Source organism: Microcaecilia unicolor, chromosome 2 (genome assembly GCF_901765095.1).
Source record: "Microcaecilia unicolor chromosome 2, aMicUni1.1, whole genome shotgun sequence".
In the NCBI taxonomy this organism is placed as follows: Eukaryota; Metazoa; Chordata; class Amphibia; order Gymnophiona; family Siphonopidae; genus Microcaecilia; species Microcaecilia unicolor.
Window position 1 is genome coordinate 289,939,824 of NC_044032.1, and position 17,830 is coordinate 289,957,653.

Consider the following 17,830-nt stretch of genomic DNA (forward strand, 5'->3'; position numbering starts at 1 on the left):
AAAACATATAACAAGTTTTCCCCATACCAAGAGCAGAAGGTCCACCAATATTGCAATCAGGCTGCAGCATTATCCCCTGAGACAGCCCCATGGAGTTCTTTCATTCCTTCTCTACTTTCAACAAAATCTTTAAGTTTCTTGGGGTCAAAAAAGAGATATGTACTTGATTCAAATAATATATATAATACATTTGCAGGGAAATGTCCATTAAATTCAACCTTTCTTTTGGCAGGTCTTCTTTGGTATTGTAGGAACCTTCCTATATAATAATTCTCACCTCCAACGTTCTAATGTGCCTGGGACCGTGGCTCCCTCGGAGGTGGTCTGCTAGGCAGTTTAGAATGCACTGACGCCAGTGATGTCACTGACAGCTGATTCCCAGGCAAGAGGAGGAGTAGGGAAACCTTCTCCCCCTGCCTGGGAAACAGCTGTCCGTGCCCCTTCCCCCTCGGTGCAACACCCAAGCCCCTGCCCTGCAAAACCGCGAGCCAGGCAGGGGGAGGAGTAGGGAAACACGCGGAGCATGTTTCCCTACTCCTCCCCCTGCCTACCAATCAGCTCTCAGCTCTCAGTGCCCCCCCTTGGCACAACACCCAAGCCCCTCCACCCTGGCGCAGCACCCAAGCCCCTACCCCCACCCTCGACGCATCACCCAAGACCCTCCCCCTGGCGCATCACCAAAACCCCTACCTCCCCCCCTCTCGGGCACATCAACTCCCTCGCCACCCGCAGCCACCTGTGGAGCAGCAGCGGCCGGTACAAAAAGAAAAAAGCCAAAAAAAGATTTTTAACCTGAAACGGAGGGTTGCTGGACATGGGTTGCTGCAGGGGGGGCAGGGGGAGAGGAGAGTCGCTGGACATGGGTGGCTGCAGGGGAGAGAGGAGGGCCACTGCATATGCGTGGCTGCAGGGGCAGAGGAGGGTTGGTGGGGAGGGGGTCCTGAGACCAGATGGGTGGCTGCAGGGGGGGCAGGGGAGACAGGAAGGACACTGCAGGGGGGGGGGGATTACCTTGCTAGCGCCCGTTTCATTGCCTACCGAAACGGGCCTTTTATACTAGTTAATATAATAAAGTTTAGTCACAGGTGGATGGTTCTCACGCGGCAATCTCAGTATTTCTAACATATATTTCTTAAATAGTTCCAGAGGAGAAATATAAGAAGATTTAGGAAAATTTAAAAGTCTTAGATTATTCCTCTTGAGCTGATTTTCTAAGTTTTCCATCTTCCGAGCATGTGAGTTTTTTTCCTTTATCACTGAAGTTACCACTTCTTTAACCAATTTTAATTCAGCTCCTACATTGCCAACTTCCTTTTGTTGTGCCTCTATCTTATTGGACATTAATAGGAAATTATTATTTAGTTCAACTGTGTCTCTCTGCAGAGACTCTGAAATTTGCAGTAGTGATGAATTAGCCCCCTGTATAGTGTCCCAGAGTAGGTCCAATGTGACTTTTTCTGGTCTTACCAGGCCAACGTTTTCTCCAGAAACCAGCCTCCAGGGCAAGGAGGGTGTCGGTGAAACCAACACTCCCTCCTTAGGTGTAACTCCCAGGGAAGATGTAGCGATAGGGCCTCCCCTGTTCATCTGGAGATCAAAACCAACTTCGGGCGTCTCCAGCTGCAGAACACTTCCCTTCTCGCTAGTATTTCCAGGTCGCGGCGGGGTCATACCCGAGGGAGGGCTAAGTGACACTCCCTCGATGTTGCAGTTCGCCAATGTAGTCGCGTTTCCTGCTATACCAATCATTGGTTTCACAGACGCCTGGACCCCACGCCTGGACCCCGAACGCTTCGAGGGTAGGCTGGCGAGCGGTAGGGTTCCCAACCAGGCCCGAGGAGGTAGGGGCTCCGGTTTTCCCTTTTCTCTTCCCCATACCAGCTGGGGAGTGCGCCGTTAGCCTGCCAACTCCTACGAGGCTCAGGAGCTCCCATGGTGTAAGTCTGCTCCAGATGCCGAGGCAATTTCATTTTAAACAGGGCAAATGCAGGGACCCAAATGAACCAAAAAACCACTCAGGCCAATATTCAAAGCAATTTAAGTGGGCAGGAGAGGCTCCTGTCCACTTAAATCACTTGGGGCTGCCCAACCACCAATATTCAGTGGCACTGAACCAGGCAGTGCTGCTGAATATCAGCTCTGACTGGCCACATTTAAAGTAGGCAGGTCAAGAGTGGTACAGGAGACAGAGTTGGGGAGAAGCCAGCAGTTATTTGGGTTCTGGCGATATTCAGGCCCAGATGCACTAAACCTAACAAGCCAGTAACGTGGTTTTTAAACTAGTTCTAGCCAATTTAGCGACCAAGTAGTAAAACGAGACATGCACAAAGGGGTTCTCCAAGCCATTTTCCTGGCACGGTAGCAGACAACGAAAACGGAATGCAAAGCTATTATAATGAGCTAATTACTATTATAATGTGCAAGCAAGGCGATACACAGCAGTTTTCCGACTCCATGCACAAAAGCAGCCCCTACCTTTACCATGAAAAATCTAACAGGAGGTCTGCAACTCTCGTTAATCCCTGGCTGGGCTGCTGGTGCAAGTAAGCTGATCTTTAGGAGCTGCTCGGTGCCCTCTGGAAATCTCCCTTGTGCCCGTCTCTTTAATAAAGTGATTTCTCATTTTTTTTAAGGTCCAGTTTGAAATAGAATTGAACTCTGACAGAAAACATTTTTTTTTCATTTTCCAACCCATTTTGTCTCTCTCACCAATCACAGCTGTGATTGGTGGGCAGGCAGGCACTTCAAGGCAGGCAGGCAAGTGCTGTAGATGGCTATTATACGCACAGCTTGTCTGCATGTATGAAGCCATCTGTGACATGCGCAGAGCAGCCACACTTAACGCTTGGCTGCTCTGTGCATGCTCAGCTGACCGAATGAGTGGAAGGAGATCACATGCAAATGTGCTAACAGTGAGCAGTTCATTTGCATGCGATTTCCTTCATGCATGCCCATTGTTTACAAAATTGGTAAGCAGCAACCGGGGATCGGTAAGGCGTAGGGTTACCATATGGCTCCAGAAAAAGGAGGACAGATTGAGCCAGTCTGGGTTTTACTTCCATTGCTTTCAATGAAAGCAAAACCCGGTCTGGATCAATGTGTCCTCCTTTTTCTGGAGCCATATGGTAACCCTAGGTAAGGGAAGGGCTTTTAGTGTGGCCTTAGTGCATATGGACCTCAGTGCTGGCAGTCGACAGCTAAGCAGGCAAATTTAGGACAGCTTCAAAGCTGCTCTAAATTCACCTGTTTAACTATGTGGGCCCTGACTGAATATTGGCCGGGAATGCATAATTTTTCACAATGTTCAGCCCTTCTCATTCCCCTTTTATCCCCCTAACACCACTCAGAACATCCCCCCTTCCAATCTCCCTCTCCCCCACCCAAAATAGCCCCACTCCTTCCAATCCCCTTCCCATGGCAAGGGTGGAAATCCCCCTCCCCCCACACTCTCTGGGACTACCTAGTATCCCTGGTGTAGTGGGGGCAGTGAGGCCCCACTTGTTCCTGTCCCTAGAGGCTGCCACAGCAAAATGACTGCTGCAGCCTCTCGTGGCAGCCTCACAGTACTACCAAGAGGGGGAAGGAGCTGTTTCAGATATGTGGAGGGGAGATTGGAAGAGGGGGGATGTTTCAGGAGGGGGCGGGAGGGTAATTGGAAGGACTGAAGACTGTGAAAAGTTATGCATGTCCCAGCTGTTAATCAGCCAGGCCCACATACATAGGCGGTCAGTGGCCCAACTGTTTGGGGAGGCTAAAGGGGGCGGGGTTAGGGGTGGAGCCAGGGGCGGAGCTTATATCCATAATTGTCTGATAACACACAGAAAAAATAAATAAATAAACATAAAATAATCACAATTAATACCTTTTATTAAATTTAGATATTAGATATGTATCATATGTCAAAGAATAAAGCGGTTGCTCAAAGCATATTCTAAGCACAATCGCTCAACTGCAAAACACTATGCACAACTTTGTGCAAAAACACACTCAGAACCTTACTGTACCATAAATATTACACTGGGCAGAACCTAATACACCAATATACCACCCATACGGAAAATGCAGACCGTCAACAATATGAAACAAGGGATCATATCATCACAATTACTACTACTACTACTACTACTAGTTAACATTTCTAAAGCGCTACTAGGGTTACACAGCGCTGTACAGTTTAACAAAGAAGGACAGTCCCTGCTCAAAGGAGCTTACAATCTAAAGGATGAAATGTCAAGGTGGGCAGTCTAGATTTCCTGAATAGAGGTATAATGGTTAGGTGCCGAAGGCGACATTGAAGAGGTAAGCTTTGACAAGGATTTGAAGATGGGCAGGGAGGGGGCTTGGCGTATGGGCTCAGGGAGTTTCTCATGTAGAGCCACAAAACACCCTAATTCATGTTTAATGTGGGATAAAATTCCATAAATAAGTAAATAAATATAAACTTTTAATGTTGAGCACCTGATTCTCAAAGTGGACATATTCCAAACACTATAATGAAAATAAAATGATCTTTTCTTTTTCTGATCATGCTGGTCCAGTATGATTCTGCTGCTATCTGTTGTCAGTGCAGGTCAGAAAGTCATCCTCCTTAAATATCTCCCTGGCAACCCAGGATACCTCCAGCCAACCCCCCCCCCCCCCCCTCCCCTGCTCTCCCAGCAGTAAGATAAACAAACCATAAACCAATTTCTACAACTGGACAAGGCTAGAGGGCTTTCACTGCAGCTCCTGCTGTGAGGATGGAGGTAAATCAACAATTTAAACCCCTCAGAGCACAGCAGGGGAGGCTTAGCCTGTCCAAGCCTCTTATACCCGGGCGCCTATGCCCACATAACTGTCTTATGTGGGCCCTAGCTGAATTTCAGCCAGGACCTGTATAAGCTACAGAGGCCAAGTCAGCCTTAGTTTAGTCGCGGATATTCAGTGCTGGTGCCTGAACATGGCCTGGGGCAAGGCACTGAATATCTATGAGTAATTTAGCTAACGACAGAGTTTTAAAAAACGTTGACCACTGCCGGCTAAATATCGGCTGGAATCATTTTTAGCACTAATTTAGTGTATGGGGTTAGGAAAACAGCACTACCTAGTGTGACCCAGATGTTACATGGAGGGCAATTCTATTACAGTGCGCCTAGAATTATGTGTCCAGAGAGCATCTATGAGTACTAGTGTAACCAAATATATATACACATGTTGTATATAGGTAATAGATGCGAGCAATTACGCCAGCCATAGATCTGGTGTACATGCTTGCACCTAAGTGCCAGAGATATGCACATAACTACAGTATTCTATAACTTACGCCCTTTGCTCCACACAGAATAGTGCTTAGGTGAATTCTAGCCATTTGTAGGGTAGTTGGTGCATAAACGTTAGTGCTTTCTTAATGGAATTATACACCCTAACTAACCTAGCCAAAGTTCATGTTTTTCTGTGTTGACTATTCAGGGATGCTACAAGCTTTATATGTGGCCAAAAGCTTTCCAGATTAATTCTCTGACAGGAGAAACCAGCCTCAATACAAAATATTAGAAAAAAGAGAAGAGATTGGGGTACTACTTTATCCTAAAGTTCCCAGGAAGAGGCCACCAGTGAGAGAAATGCTGCCATGAGTTGGAATTAGGTTCAGGCTGAATGAAAAAGCCAAGAAAGCTGGAGGGCTGTAGTTGGAGACAGAAAAAAAACAGCAAAAAGTGGAGGAACACAGCTGTCCCTAAACAAGCAACGCCAAAAAATCAAAAACAAGTAGGGAAGTGGGATGGTCCTTCAGAGGCAACATCATGTTCAAACAAAATATTTATTGAAATAACTGAGTTTAGAATTTATGGTTCAGTCATTTTTATTAACCGGCAGCAAAACATACATAACAGTCAATAAATGTTGAACGTTATCTACAACACAAAACTAACCCATCCTTCCCCCCCTTTTTTTTGTTGCATCCACTCATCGGATCACTCATATCACTGCAAGAGTTCCAATCACAGGTTCAATAGATGACTCTGAGCTGTAGGAGACATGGTATTCCAAAAAGGAGCAGCCAAGCATCTCTGAAAATGTTCTCCTTTGGAGGAGGAAATGTCCTGTATCTCTGTGCATTCCATATGCAGTAGATGAATCATGTGCATGCACCATTTTATTTATTTAGATTTTGCTCACACCTTTTTCAGTAATAGCTCAAGGTGAGTTACATCCAGGTACAGTGGATATTTCTCTGTCCCAGGAGGTCTCACAATTTAAGTTTGCACCTGAGGCAATGGAGGGTTAAGTGACTTGCCCAAGATCACAAGGAGCAGCAGTGGGATTTGAACCAGCTACCTCTGGATTGCAAGACCAGTATTCTAACCACTAGGCTACTCCTCCATTCCATTGCTGAATAGAGGGCCCTCTGTAAGACAGCCAGTCAGACAAAATGACTTGTTTAGACACAATGGTAGCTCTTGTCACAAACACCTTAAAACCTTGCAGTATAAGTGGCAGAAGCTTGGGGCAGCCAAACAAGAGCATGGGGTCATAATGCCATCCTGTTTCCCATAGTCAAGAGACCTGGGTAAGAATCTCCTTCCAGAAATACACTATATAGCAACATGTCCAAAACATATGTCCCATTGTTACTCCCCACTTTTCAAACACAAGCCATAAGGGGATAGCCCCATGTGAAATGCTCACCGTGGGGATATATATAAACAGATAGCTAATTTATATTGTAGTTCACAGTGGGAGGTAAGGGTCGACTGTCGTCGCAGCATAAGGATGTGAGTTTTGAGTTGAGACACAGTTAAAGAAACTAATAGATCATTCTTCCAAAGAGTAGTTAAGTGAGCATAATCAATTTCTGGCACAGTGTCTCTTATGTGACGATGATGAGAAGAAAATGGCACTTTGTTGAGCTTCGAGTGAAAATGCAGTGGACAGTTCCTCCTGAAAATCTTAAGTCCTCCCAAGGCAAGCTGTTGATGTAATGACACAGGCGAGCATAGAAAAAAAACATCCTCCTTTGGAACAGAAAATTCCTTCTGAAGTTCAGAAAATGATTTAATGTGACCATCCATTGTCACTACCTGTAGTAAGTAAACAATTCCCAATTTATTCCATTTTTGAAAAGTTGAGTATTGCTACCCAGGAGGGAAAGCTGAATTATTGCAGAAAGGTGTCACTTTTGGAGAAAAATGGTGAAGGCGGCAAATCCAATGCCAAATCGCTTTGGCAGTAGTCATAATGAAAGATCTCCACAACATCAGTGGTTTTATGCCCCCTGCTGTGTGCAGGAGACAACTGAAATGAATGAGTTTAAAATTCATAAACATATCACTCATATTGACAGTAGTGCCTTCATTATTACTTAAACAAATTCTCAATACTACATGAATCACAATCAGGATTTCGATCCAACCACAGCACCAAAACAGTACTAATCACTCTTCTAACCAAAGAGAAGGCCGGCGAGGTGACTGCTGAGAAGCCGCAAGTAACATGCTGGCTGCCACACGGCAGCACCCTGGCCGAGCTCCCCTTCTCTTCCAGCTTCCCCACTAACTGGGTGATGTCACGGGGGGCCCAGCCCGTCATTGGTGGGGAGGCCAGAGGAGGGAGGAGCCATCTGCACTGCATAAAAGCTGCCAACAAGACAGGAGGTGTCTCTCCTTTGGCAGTGAGCGGTGCGTGAATTTGTTTCGATTTCCGCGTTGCAACCGTCCATTTTGGCCGCCTTCGCCTTCCCCTTTTGCTGCATCCAATTTCACGTTGCGGTCATCCAATTTGGCGGCCTTTCCCTACCGATTTTCACGTAGCGGCAGAAGTTGTTGAGTTGCGGTCGTCTTTGCCTCGCGCACATGTTTGTTGCCTCTCTGCAGAAGTCTCCGAAGGGCGTCGAGGACGATTAATCACTGTAGTGCCGCTCCCCGCCTTGATCTACTGACTCGCGAGGCTCCCTCAGACAAAGCTTCGCCTCCCAGCCCACAGCAGCCGCAGCGGTGAGCGTCATGATATTCCAATTTACATAGGTGAGCCTTGCAGTCCTCTTTTGGCCGTGCATTTTGGCCGTCCTTTCCCGAAGCTACCTGCTTTGGACGTCCTTTCCATAAAAAACAAAAAAAACTAACAAAAAAAGGCCAGCACGTGGCAAATCTACTCAGCTGACGGTGCACCAGGGGAAACTACGCAAAGTCAGCCCTTTTGGCCGCCCTTCCTCGCGCTCTTGTAGCCTCGTGTTTTGGCCCCCGGTCATCCATTTTGACCTCTCACCTCGGGCGCTCCAGAAAAAAACTCCCAATGTGCCAGGATTTATCATGCCTCGAGGTGTAGGAGTTTCCAAGCAACCCACGCAAGATGCCATGACTACTAGAGCGCACCACTCATCCACGAGGCAGCACATATGCCCAGAGAGGTACATGGATGCGGCTGACCTTCCGCGTCCACTTGCCATTGTACCCTCGACTACACAGACTTCACGTCACCTGCCTCTACCCTCGCCACGTCACACCTCCTTGCAGGAATGCATATTGGAACCGGAAGACGCCCTACCGCCAGCTCCCGCAGCTTTGATGCCGCTGGCAGATAATCTAAGTGCTTCAGGATCCAACAACTTCCCTCAGCATGCACAAAGCACAAGTCTGGGTTCTCATCTGCACTCCCTCCCTGCTGCACAGGCCGCCGCACCAACTCACAGTTCGAGATCTCCAAGCAAGCGGCCACAGGCATTATGAATCCAGCACCAAGCGACATAGATGCAGGTCATTCTCCAGAGACAGTAGAGACAGGCCGGCTCCCATAGCCCACCGCACCCGGGATGACTTAAGGCAGTCCAGCGACAGTACAAGACCCCACAGTTCCAGGAGCAGCTCGGGATGTTGCAGATCCAGGGCACGCTCCAGAAGCCATAGATCCGAGTCCCGCTACAGCCGACATAGATCCCCATCCTGCTGCAGGCGTAAACGCCGTTGCGGTCATCGCCATTCACATGACCATCAAAGATCTCCCTCCTTTCCACGGCACGCCCGGCATAGGTCTCGGTGTGCATACAGTGAGCGACAGGGATTCACAGCTTCACCTTAGCACAGACCGGGCGGCCATGACCCCCCACGTGCATTGAACAGCGCAACAACACCGGATGCTACAGAGACAGTTCATAGGCGTTACAACGATCCGTCAGGGACATCCCAGCAACACAGCATCTCCACGGGGGACAGAAGTCTTCCCACCCAAATTCCTGCTGCACTGCAACCCCAAATGAGGAAGCATAAGTCGGCTAAAAAAGGGAAGAAAGGTAAGAAGAGTAAGCATTCTGGCTGCTCCAGTTCTACATCCTCCTCCGACTCTTTCTCCTCTTCTTCCTTGTCCTCCTCCTCTTCTTCCTCACCCTCCCCTACCAGGGCACCCAATGCACCACCCTTGCCGCTCACGCATGCATTTACCTGTGGTGTTCCCACAGAGCGTTTATGGCAGAGGGTTCCCAGGACCCTGGGAAAAAAGGTACAGTGAAAACAGTACTTCGATATATTCAAACTAGCTGAGGGCAGGCACAGACGACACGCTACGAATCGTGCAAAAAAGGGTGACCTGTTACCAGATTACAACAGAGCGCTCCCATGGAACCTTGCATGCTGGGTGACATCTTATGCACGCATGATGAGCATCATGTGCAAGAAGCAACCCGACCAACTCGATCCCATGCTCTGTTACCTTGAAACAGTCATCACCATCTATCGGGAGCACGAGAGCAACGCCTGGCTGGCTTATGATGAACATTTTAGGGACAAAATGGAAGCAAACCCTAATATAGCATGGGATATGGATGACGGGGGCTTATGGCTGCGGAATGTCCTCACGCGACCCAACCTTGCATCAAGACGTCCCTACCAGCACACGGCTCCCCCACGGGGAAAAAGGCAAGGGAGGCCTGCCACGCTTTCCCGGGAAGTATGCTGGAAGAACAATAAAGGTACCTGCACCATCCAGGACTGCAAATTCAAGCACCTATGCGCCACATGCGGTGTCCCACATCCCCTTGCCTTGTGCCCCAAAAAAGCCATCCCAAGACAGGGAGGACCGCCAAAACCTTGACCCTTTTGCCAGGGCGCCCACTCCCATCCGCTTGGACGCTATGCGGCCTTGGCTGGCGCTGTACCCCAAGCTACAGGCTGCGAACTTACTCCTCTGTGGCTTCCGCGATGGGTTCCTCATACCATTTTAAGGTCCCTTACCATCAGCAACCCCTGCATAGACATCTCGATCCACGTCCCGTCTAGCCCACATCAGCTCGGACAAGCTAGCGGTTGAATGCGCAGCGGGTCACATTGCGGGCCCTTTTCTCCATCTCCCTTTTCACAGAATGTTTGTCTTACCCCTTACAGCTGTCCCTAAGAAGGAACATGGCAAGTACCGCCTCATCCACAACCTTTCATACCCCCAGGTCATTCTGTGAATGACTGCATACCAGAGGGTGCCGCATCTGTACAGTACATGTCCTTTGATTCAGCCTTGGCCTTGGTCCGAGCGGCTGGACGTAATGCACTCATGGCCAAGGTGGATATTGAATCCGCTTTCTGTCTGCTGCCTTTTCACCCCGACTGTTTCCCGTTATTAGGTTTCTGTCATGCCAACCACTACTATTTTGACAGATGCATGCCCATGGGGTGTGCAGTATCCTGCAACAATTTTGAGGCATTCAGTTCCTTCTTACATTGGGTGGTATCCCAACGGTTGCCAGCGCACACAATCATACATTACTTGGATGACTTCTTCTTTGTCGGGCCCTGACTCTCCAACATCTGCAGCGACCTCATGGACGTCTTCCACACAGTGGCTCATGAGTTCAGAGTGCCCATTGCACGTTGCAAAACCACAGGACCCAGCACTGTCATTACCTTCTTGGGCATTGAGATAGATTCAGTAACCCAAACCACCAAACTCCCGGAAGACAAGCTGCAGGGGTTAGCATGCAAAATCCTCAATGCCCTTCATTCATCCAAGATCACCCTCCACCAAATGCAGTCTCTGATTGGCTCACTCAACTTCGCATGTAGAGTTATCCCCATAGGTAGAGTGTTTGTGCGCAGGCTCGCTTTAGCCACGGCAGGCGTGTCGTGCAAACACCACCATTTGCGCATAACCCTTCCCCTGAAGCAGGACTTCCGCATCTGGCTGTGCTTCTTACAGGACTTCAACGGAAGAGCCCTGATACAATCGACACCAACTTCCAGCGTGGACCTCAACCTCTATACCGATGCTGCCAGGTCCATAGGGTGCGAAGCCTATTACAACGGGGCCTGGTTCGCCCTCCAGTGGCCACAGCAATGGATCCTCTCTGGCCTCACCAAGAACATCACCTTCCTCGAACTGTTCCCCATCATCGCAGCGGTCCACGTCTGGGGCCTGGCGCTGGCCAATAGAAGTGTTATCTTGTGGTCGGACAATGCAGCTGTGGTACAGACTATAAACAAACAAACAGCACATTGCCCTCATGCTGCAGCGCTACTCAGGCATTTCGTGCTATGCTGCCTGCAAATTAATCTGACTGCGCGAGTGAAGCATGTACCCGGGATTGATAACTGCATAGCTGATGCTCTCTCACGCTTTCAATTTTCACTCTTTCAACAGCTGGCCACTGCAGCAAACAAGGAACCAACTCCTTTGCCCGAACACCTATGGCAGCTGGTATCAACGCCGTGCGCTTACTCATCACCAACTCCTTAGCTGCTTCTAATTTGCACACATACCGGCGTGCCTTTCACCAGGTGTGCAAATACCTCCAAAGCCACGGGTGGAGAAGGGGAACGGTTTCAGATCACCTTGTCGCTTCTTACATCGTGGACGCCTTCAAAGTGGGACTCTCCAGGACAGCGGTCGTCTCGCGCATTGCCGGTTTTTCCTTCTTTGCCAAGCTTCGCGGATGGGGCAACCCTCGTGCCAGTTTCCTGATCTGGATGCTGTTGAAAGGATGGGCGTGGTATACCCCGGCGCTCCCAGACAGCAGGCGCCCTGTAGCGCACGACATCCTTCAGCAGCTATGGGTAGTGCTGGAAAAGGTGTGCCCCGATAACTACGAGACTGCACTTTTCCGGGCAGCCTTCTTCGCTGCTCTACGCATAGGCGAGCTGGCGGTGCAATCCAAGCACAAACCCACGGGGGGCCTATGGATGGATGACATATCCATAGCGCAGGGGCAGGTCTACTTGCATGTCGCTAGGTCCAAAACGGATCAGGCGGGGAAGGGGCACACCATTACCCTACATGGTGTCCCGGGCTTGCCGACCTGCCCGCTAGCCAATCTTGCATCATACTTAAAGATTAGAAGCCAGCGGGTTCTCCCCTTTTGCTGCATCAGGACGCCAGCCCCCTCACATGCTTCCAGTTTACAGCTGCCTTTAGACAAGCTCTCCGGGAAACCGGCCAGTGCCCTGACAATTACGGGACTCATTCTTTCCATATAGGTGCAGTGACTACTGCATTCCGGCACGGCCTCTCCGCCCATGCCATCAAACAGCTAGGCTACTGGAAATCCAAAGCGTACCAAACCTACATCAGACCATCCCTTACTGCGGAGCAATACAGCTAATCTCTTCCTTCCTTTTGCAGGTCGCCAGCCGCGCCCACGGGCAGTGTGGATCATCGGACTCTCTTATATTACCAACTCTTGCAAGCGCTTGAAGGCTCGGGGCATGGGCCTGCACCTAGGGTTGGACGAAAAGGGGGCGACACTTGCATGGATCGGAATTCCTGGCATGAGATGGCACCAGCTTATGCCATCCCTCCTCCGGCTACTAGACACCGCACCCCATCCAGATGTCCTACTCCTTCACTTGGGGGGCAATGACATTGGGCACACGTCATGCCACCGCCTGATTGCCATGGCACAGCAGAACCTCCTGGAACTTCATGCGCTTATGACTAGCACCACTATCCTCTGGTCGGACATCATCCCACGATAGCATGGATCCGCTTCCAGGCTGTGGTCCAGAGGTGTGACCAAGGTCAATCGCCAGATTGGCAAGTGGGTGGAGCAACTCGGTGGAGCTAAGATCTGGCACCATTTATTTTATTTATATATTTATTGCATTTGTATTCCACATTTTACCACCTCTTTGCAGGCTCACTGTGGCTTACAATACATCATGAGTGGTGGAAATACATTAGAAAATAGACATTTAGTGTTACAGAAGGATCTTGGGCAACATTGGGCTTCCCCTCTCATTCAGGGGTACTTTCTATCGGATGCTACCCATCTCTCAGAAGTAGCGGACTACCTCCTTCTTAATGACTTTCAGGAGGCGCTTGCGAGAATGTACTAAAAATGACTGGGGAAAGGGGGGGCCCGGAAGACCTTGAAGTTCAGGCCCCCTGGGTTGTGGCGGAGGCACCCGAGCCTGGGAATTCTGGGATGTGCTGGAACAACAGGTGAAAGGAAGATCAGCCGTTCCAGACAAGGGACAGGAACACTCACTGATGGCGGACCAATCACCTCACTGGCTATTCATGGCAGGTGAAACACTTGTCGAGGAGTGCAGTCCCAAGCAGACAGACGCTCGGCCACGCTGGGGGCAGAGTCATGGCTGGCCAACGCGTGGGGCGAGGATGCAGGCTCTCTAGCTGGAAAGGCATGGCGGAGGGCAGAAGCATCTGCAAAGTCACACACAAGGCTCGGGTGCTTCCTAGGGATTGTTTAATGTGTTTTAATAAAGCTGTGGCCATTTATTCCCAGAAAGAAATCTGTCTCATGCTTGATCTGTGATTGCGTTAAGGGGAAGAGTGAGGGGGAAGGGGCGAGAATGTGTGCAGCCTGCCTATGTTATTTAAACAATCAATTGCAACTGGCAACAGTGTACTTCTCCTACAATTTGACATGTCCAGCGCGTTCGACATGGTCAGCCATAAAATACTATTAAACATCCTAGAATACTTCGGGATTGGAGAAAAATATACTTAGTTGGTTCAAAGGCTTCTAACCGCAAGAACATACCAAGTGATATCAAATTCGAATACATCAGCACCATGGAAACCAGAATGCTTTCACCAACCCTTTTCAACCTAATGATGACACCCCTGGCAAATCGCTATCCAACCAAGGCCTTAATCCCTGCATCTATGCAGATGATGTCATGATCTACATCCCGTTCAAACATGATCCAACAGAAATCACAAATGAAATCAAACACAGCCTCCAAATCATGAACTCATGGGCGGATGCATTTCAATTAAAACTCAACGCAGAAAAAACACAATGTCTCATCCTCTCATCACAACACAACACGAGCAAACCCGCCACTATAAACACCCCTTCCTGTTTCAGATAGCCTGAAAATACTCAGAGTTACAATTGACCAAAATCTCACACTAGAAAACCATTCGAAAAATACAACAAAGAAAATGTTCCATTCAATGTGGAAACTCAAAAGCGTAAGACCTTTCTTCCCAAGGGAAATATTTCACAGCCTGGTACAATCAATGGTGCTAAGTCACCCAGATTACTGCAATGCAATCTATGCCGGATGCAAAGAACAAATATTAAGAAACTCCAAACTGCCCAAAACACAGCAGCCAGATTCATATTTGGAAAAATGAAATACGAAAGCGCCAAACCCCTAAGAGAAAAACTACACTGCAATCTGCAGGGCTTTGTTCTGTTTCTGTGAGTCTGACGTCCTGCATGTTGTACGTGCAGGACGTCAGAGTCAGAAACCAAACGAAGGAAGAAGACTTCGGCTGGCAGGGGTTGGGGTCCCCCACCAGCAAAGGTAGCAGGCAATGGGTTGGCGGCGGGAGGGGGGTTGAGATGGTCGCTGGCAGGGGGTCGCTGGCAGGTCTAGGGCCAAATCTACGGGGGCCCAGGCCCCCGTGGCCCCATAGAAGCTACGCCCCTGCTCTAGAGGTTAATACATTTTTTTTAAATGGTAACCTTTTTATTGGACTAACTTAAAAACATTTTTGACTACCTTTCATAGACAATAAATTAATAAATAAATAAATAAATAAAACCTACTTTCTCATGAAAGGACACTATTGGGCTAATTTTCGAAAGGGAAGAACGTCCATCTTTCAACATAAATCGGAAGATGGACGTCCTTCTCCCAGGGACATCCAAATTGGTATAATCGAACCTCGATTTAGGACGTCTTCAACTGCACTCCATCACAAGGATGGCCAAAGTTCAAGGGGGCGTGTCAGAGGCATAGCAAAGGTGGGACTTGGGCGTGCCTAACACTTGGACGTCCTTGACCCATAATTGAAAAAAACAAGGACGTCCCTGACGAGCACTTGGACGTTTTCACCCGGACCTGTTTTTCTTACGACTAAGGCACAAAAAGGTGCCCGAAATGACCAGATGACCACCGGAGGGAATCAGGGATGGCCTCCCCTTACTCCCCCAGTGGTCACCAACCCCCTCCCACCCTCAAAAAACATCTTTAAAAATATTTTGTGCCAGCCTCTATGCCAGCCTCAGATGTCATACTCAGGTCTATGACGGCAGTATGAAGGTCCCTGGAGCAGTTTTAGTGGGTGCAGTGCACTTCAGACAGGTGGACCCAGCCCCACCCCCCTACCTGTTACATTTGTGGAAGAAACAGCGAGCCCTCCAGAACCCACTGTACCCACATCTAGGTGCCCCCCTTTACCCATAAGGGTAGTGGTGTACAGTTGTGGGTAATGGGTTTTGGGGGGCTCAGCACACAAGGTAAGGGAGTTATGTACCTGGGATCAATTTATGAAGTCCACTGCAGTGCCCCCTAGGGTGCCCAGCTGGTGTCCTGGAATGTCAGGGGGACCAGTGCACTACAAATGCTGGCTCCTCCCACAACCAAATGGCTTGCATTTGGTCGTTTTTGACATGGACGTCTTTGGTTTCGAAAATCGCCGAAAATCAGAAATGTCCATGTCTAGGGACGTCCAAATCTAGGGATGGCGAAATTTAAGGATTTGGACGTCCCTGACGGTATTTTCAAAAAGAAAGATGGCCGTCCATCTTGTTTCTAAAATACAGGTTTCCCCGCCCCTGGATTTGGACGTTTTGCAAGGACGTCCAAATCGCAACTTGGACGTCCCTTTTGAAAATTCCCCTCCACACTACACTATTAAGATAATCCAATAAAAAGGTAGCACCTTATTTTCCTTTTTATGTTTGTTTCTGTTTCTTAATTTGATATGTGATTATAATAAATCAATTTTTGAAATTTACACCTGGTCTCTTTATATTTTGCACAGTACAGGGAGACATTCATCACTGCTTCTCTTTATCTAGTTGTTGCATTGTGTGTAGCGTATGGCTTCTTGGGAGTTCAATTTAATTTTTGTCTACATATTTCTATCTTTAGTTTGTGATTACTTAGACTTGGTGAGATTCTGCATGTGTGAAAGAGATCAGATATTTTTTAGCACTGAATGTCTGTATAGAATCAATCTGCAGTTATTAGGTTTGTTTAGTTTTCTAGTGGATGCACTGCTATTTATTACCCACTGCAGTGTTTACAGTTCTGGATTTGGTATCCCTGCCAGCAAATGTATTATTTTTAACATGCCGGAGGGCGTGAGAGAATATGTTGCCCCCTCAGTCCACCTGTACCCCCCCCCCCCCCCCCCCACCACCTATTGACAGCTGGCTACACCCTGTTAAAGAATTTTATTAAGAGCTGGAAATCCAAGCAGGAAGAGTACCCTTAGACTAGAGGCTCTCTTGAAGACAAGAAGAGCAGAAGCCCTTTAGAGCAGAGCAGCTCAGGGCAGAAGAAGAAGGAGGAGCAGCAGCCCTTGGGAGCAGGTGCAGCTGAGAGCAGAAGAAAATGGCCTGCACAGGCACTATCTTGAAGAGAAGACCAGCGAGGGTAAAGGCCTCTGGGGAGCAATTGGCACTAGGGGCCCAGCAAGGATAAAGGCCTCTGGGGTTGTGACCGACACTATGGGCCTGGCAAGGAAAAAGGCTCCCTTGGTGTGGCCAACCCTAGAAGCCCAGCGGAGGAGGCAGGGGTGTAGCCAGACAACAAATTTTGGGTGGGCCTAGGCAAGAAGTGAGTGGGCACCAAGTGTTCTCCACACCACCACCAGCAAACAAATATCTAAGCTGGCAGGAAAACGCTTCTTTCCACCTTAGAAGTCTGCAGAAGGCGTGTGCTGAAAACTGAGCATGCGCAGGTTCCGGTATCGTTGAGGGTAGCATTTTTGTTACCATTAGGCGGAAGTCTTCAGCTGACGGAGCTTTGGATCCCCACCAGCTACCACTAAATGTGTGCTACTGTTGGGTGGGCCTGAGCCCTAAGTGGGTGGGCCCTGTCCCACCTAGGCCCACCTGTGGCTACGCCACTGGGAGGAGGACAACTGGTCCCGAGAGCCCAGGGAGAGCCTCCAGGAAGCCACAGCAGGGACAGGCTTAGCCAGCCTGGGATCCAACACAGGAGCAACTAGCCTGATGCCTTCTGAGGGAGGGGTGAGATCTGAGGGGAGTGGGAGAGGGTAGACTTGCAAGGAAAGGAAAGGAGAGACCTAGGTCACTCAGCCACGCTTACACACTGATTTAATTTAGCAGCAGGGAAGAGCTTACAGCCACTACCTTGGCAAGCAAGACTGACAGGGTCTGAGCAGTGTGTGAAGGCCTAAGTCACTGATTCTGAATACCTGAGTCAAAGACTAACTGGTAACACTAGTCCATTTGGTTTAAGAGGTTAAAGGCCAGTACTATTGGTGTTTGTGTATAATAGCTAAATATATATATATGTATTTTACTAGGCTGCGTTTGGATGCCATTCACTAAACATCTTACAAAATATTATAAAATATTATACAGGAATCAGAGAATTAAAAGTCTTTTTATTCTTATTCACCAGCACAGCTTCAGATAGCATTTGGA

The 17,830-nt window shown here is 48.7% G+C and overlaps 1 protein-coding gene across 1 annotated transcript in view; it reads right to left on the reverse strand.

Moving 5' to 3' along the window:
* Positions 1 to 8,721, reverse strand: part of LOC115462027 (transmembrane protease serine 9-like) — a 93,079-nt gene extending 84,358 nt beyond the window's left edge. The window contains exon 1 of the mRNA XM_030192074.1: positions 8,521 to 8,721. Coding sequence (XP_030047934.1) covers positions 8,521 to 8,721 — 201 coding nt within the window. The remainder of the gene's footprint in view (positions 1 to 8,520) is intronic.
* Positions 8,722 to 17,830: the final 9,109 nt, after the last annotated feature.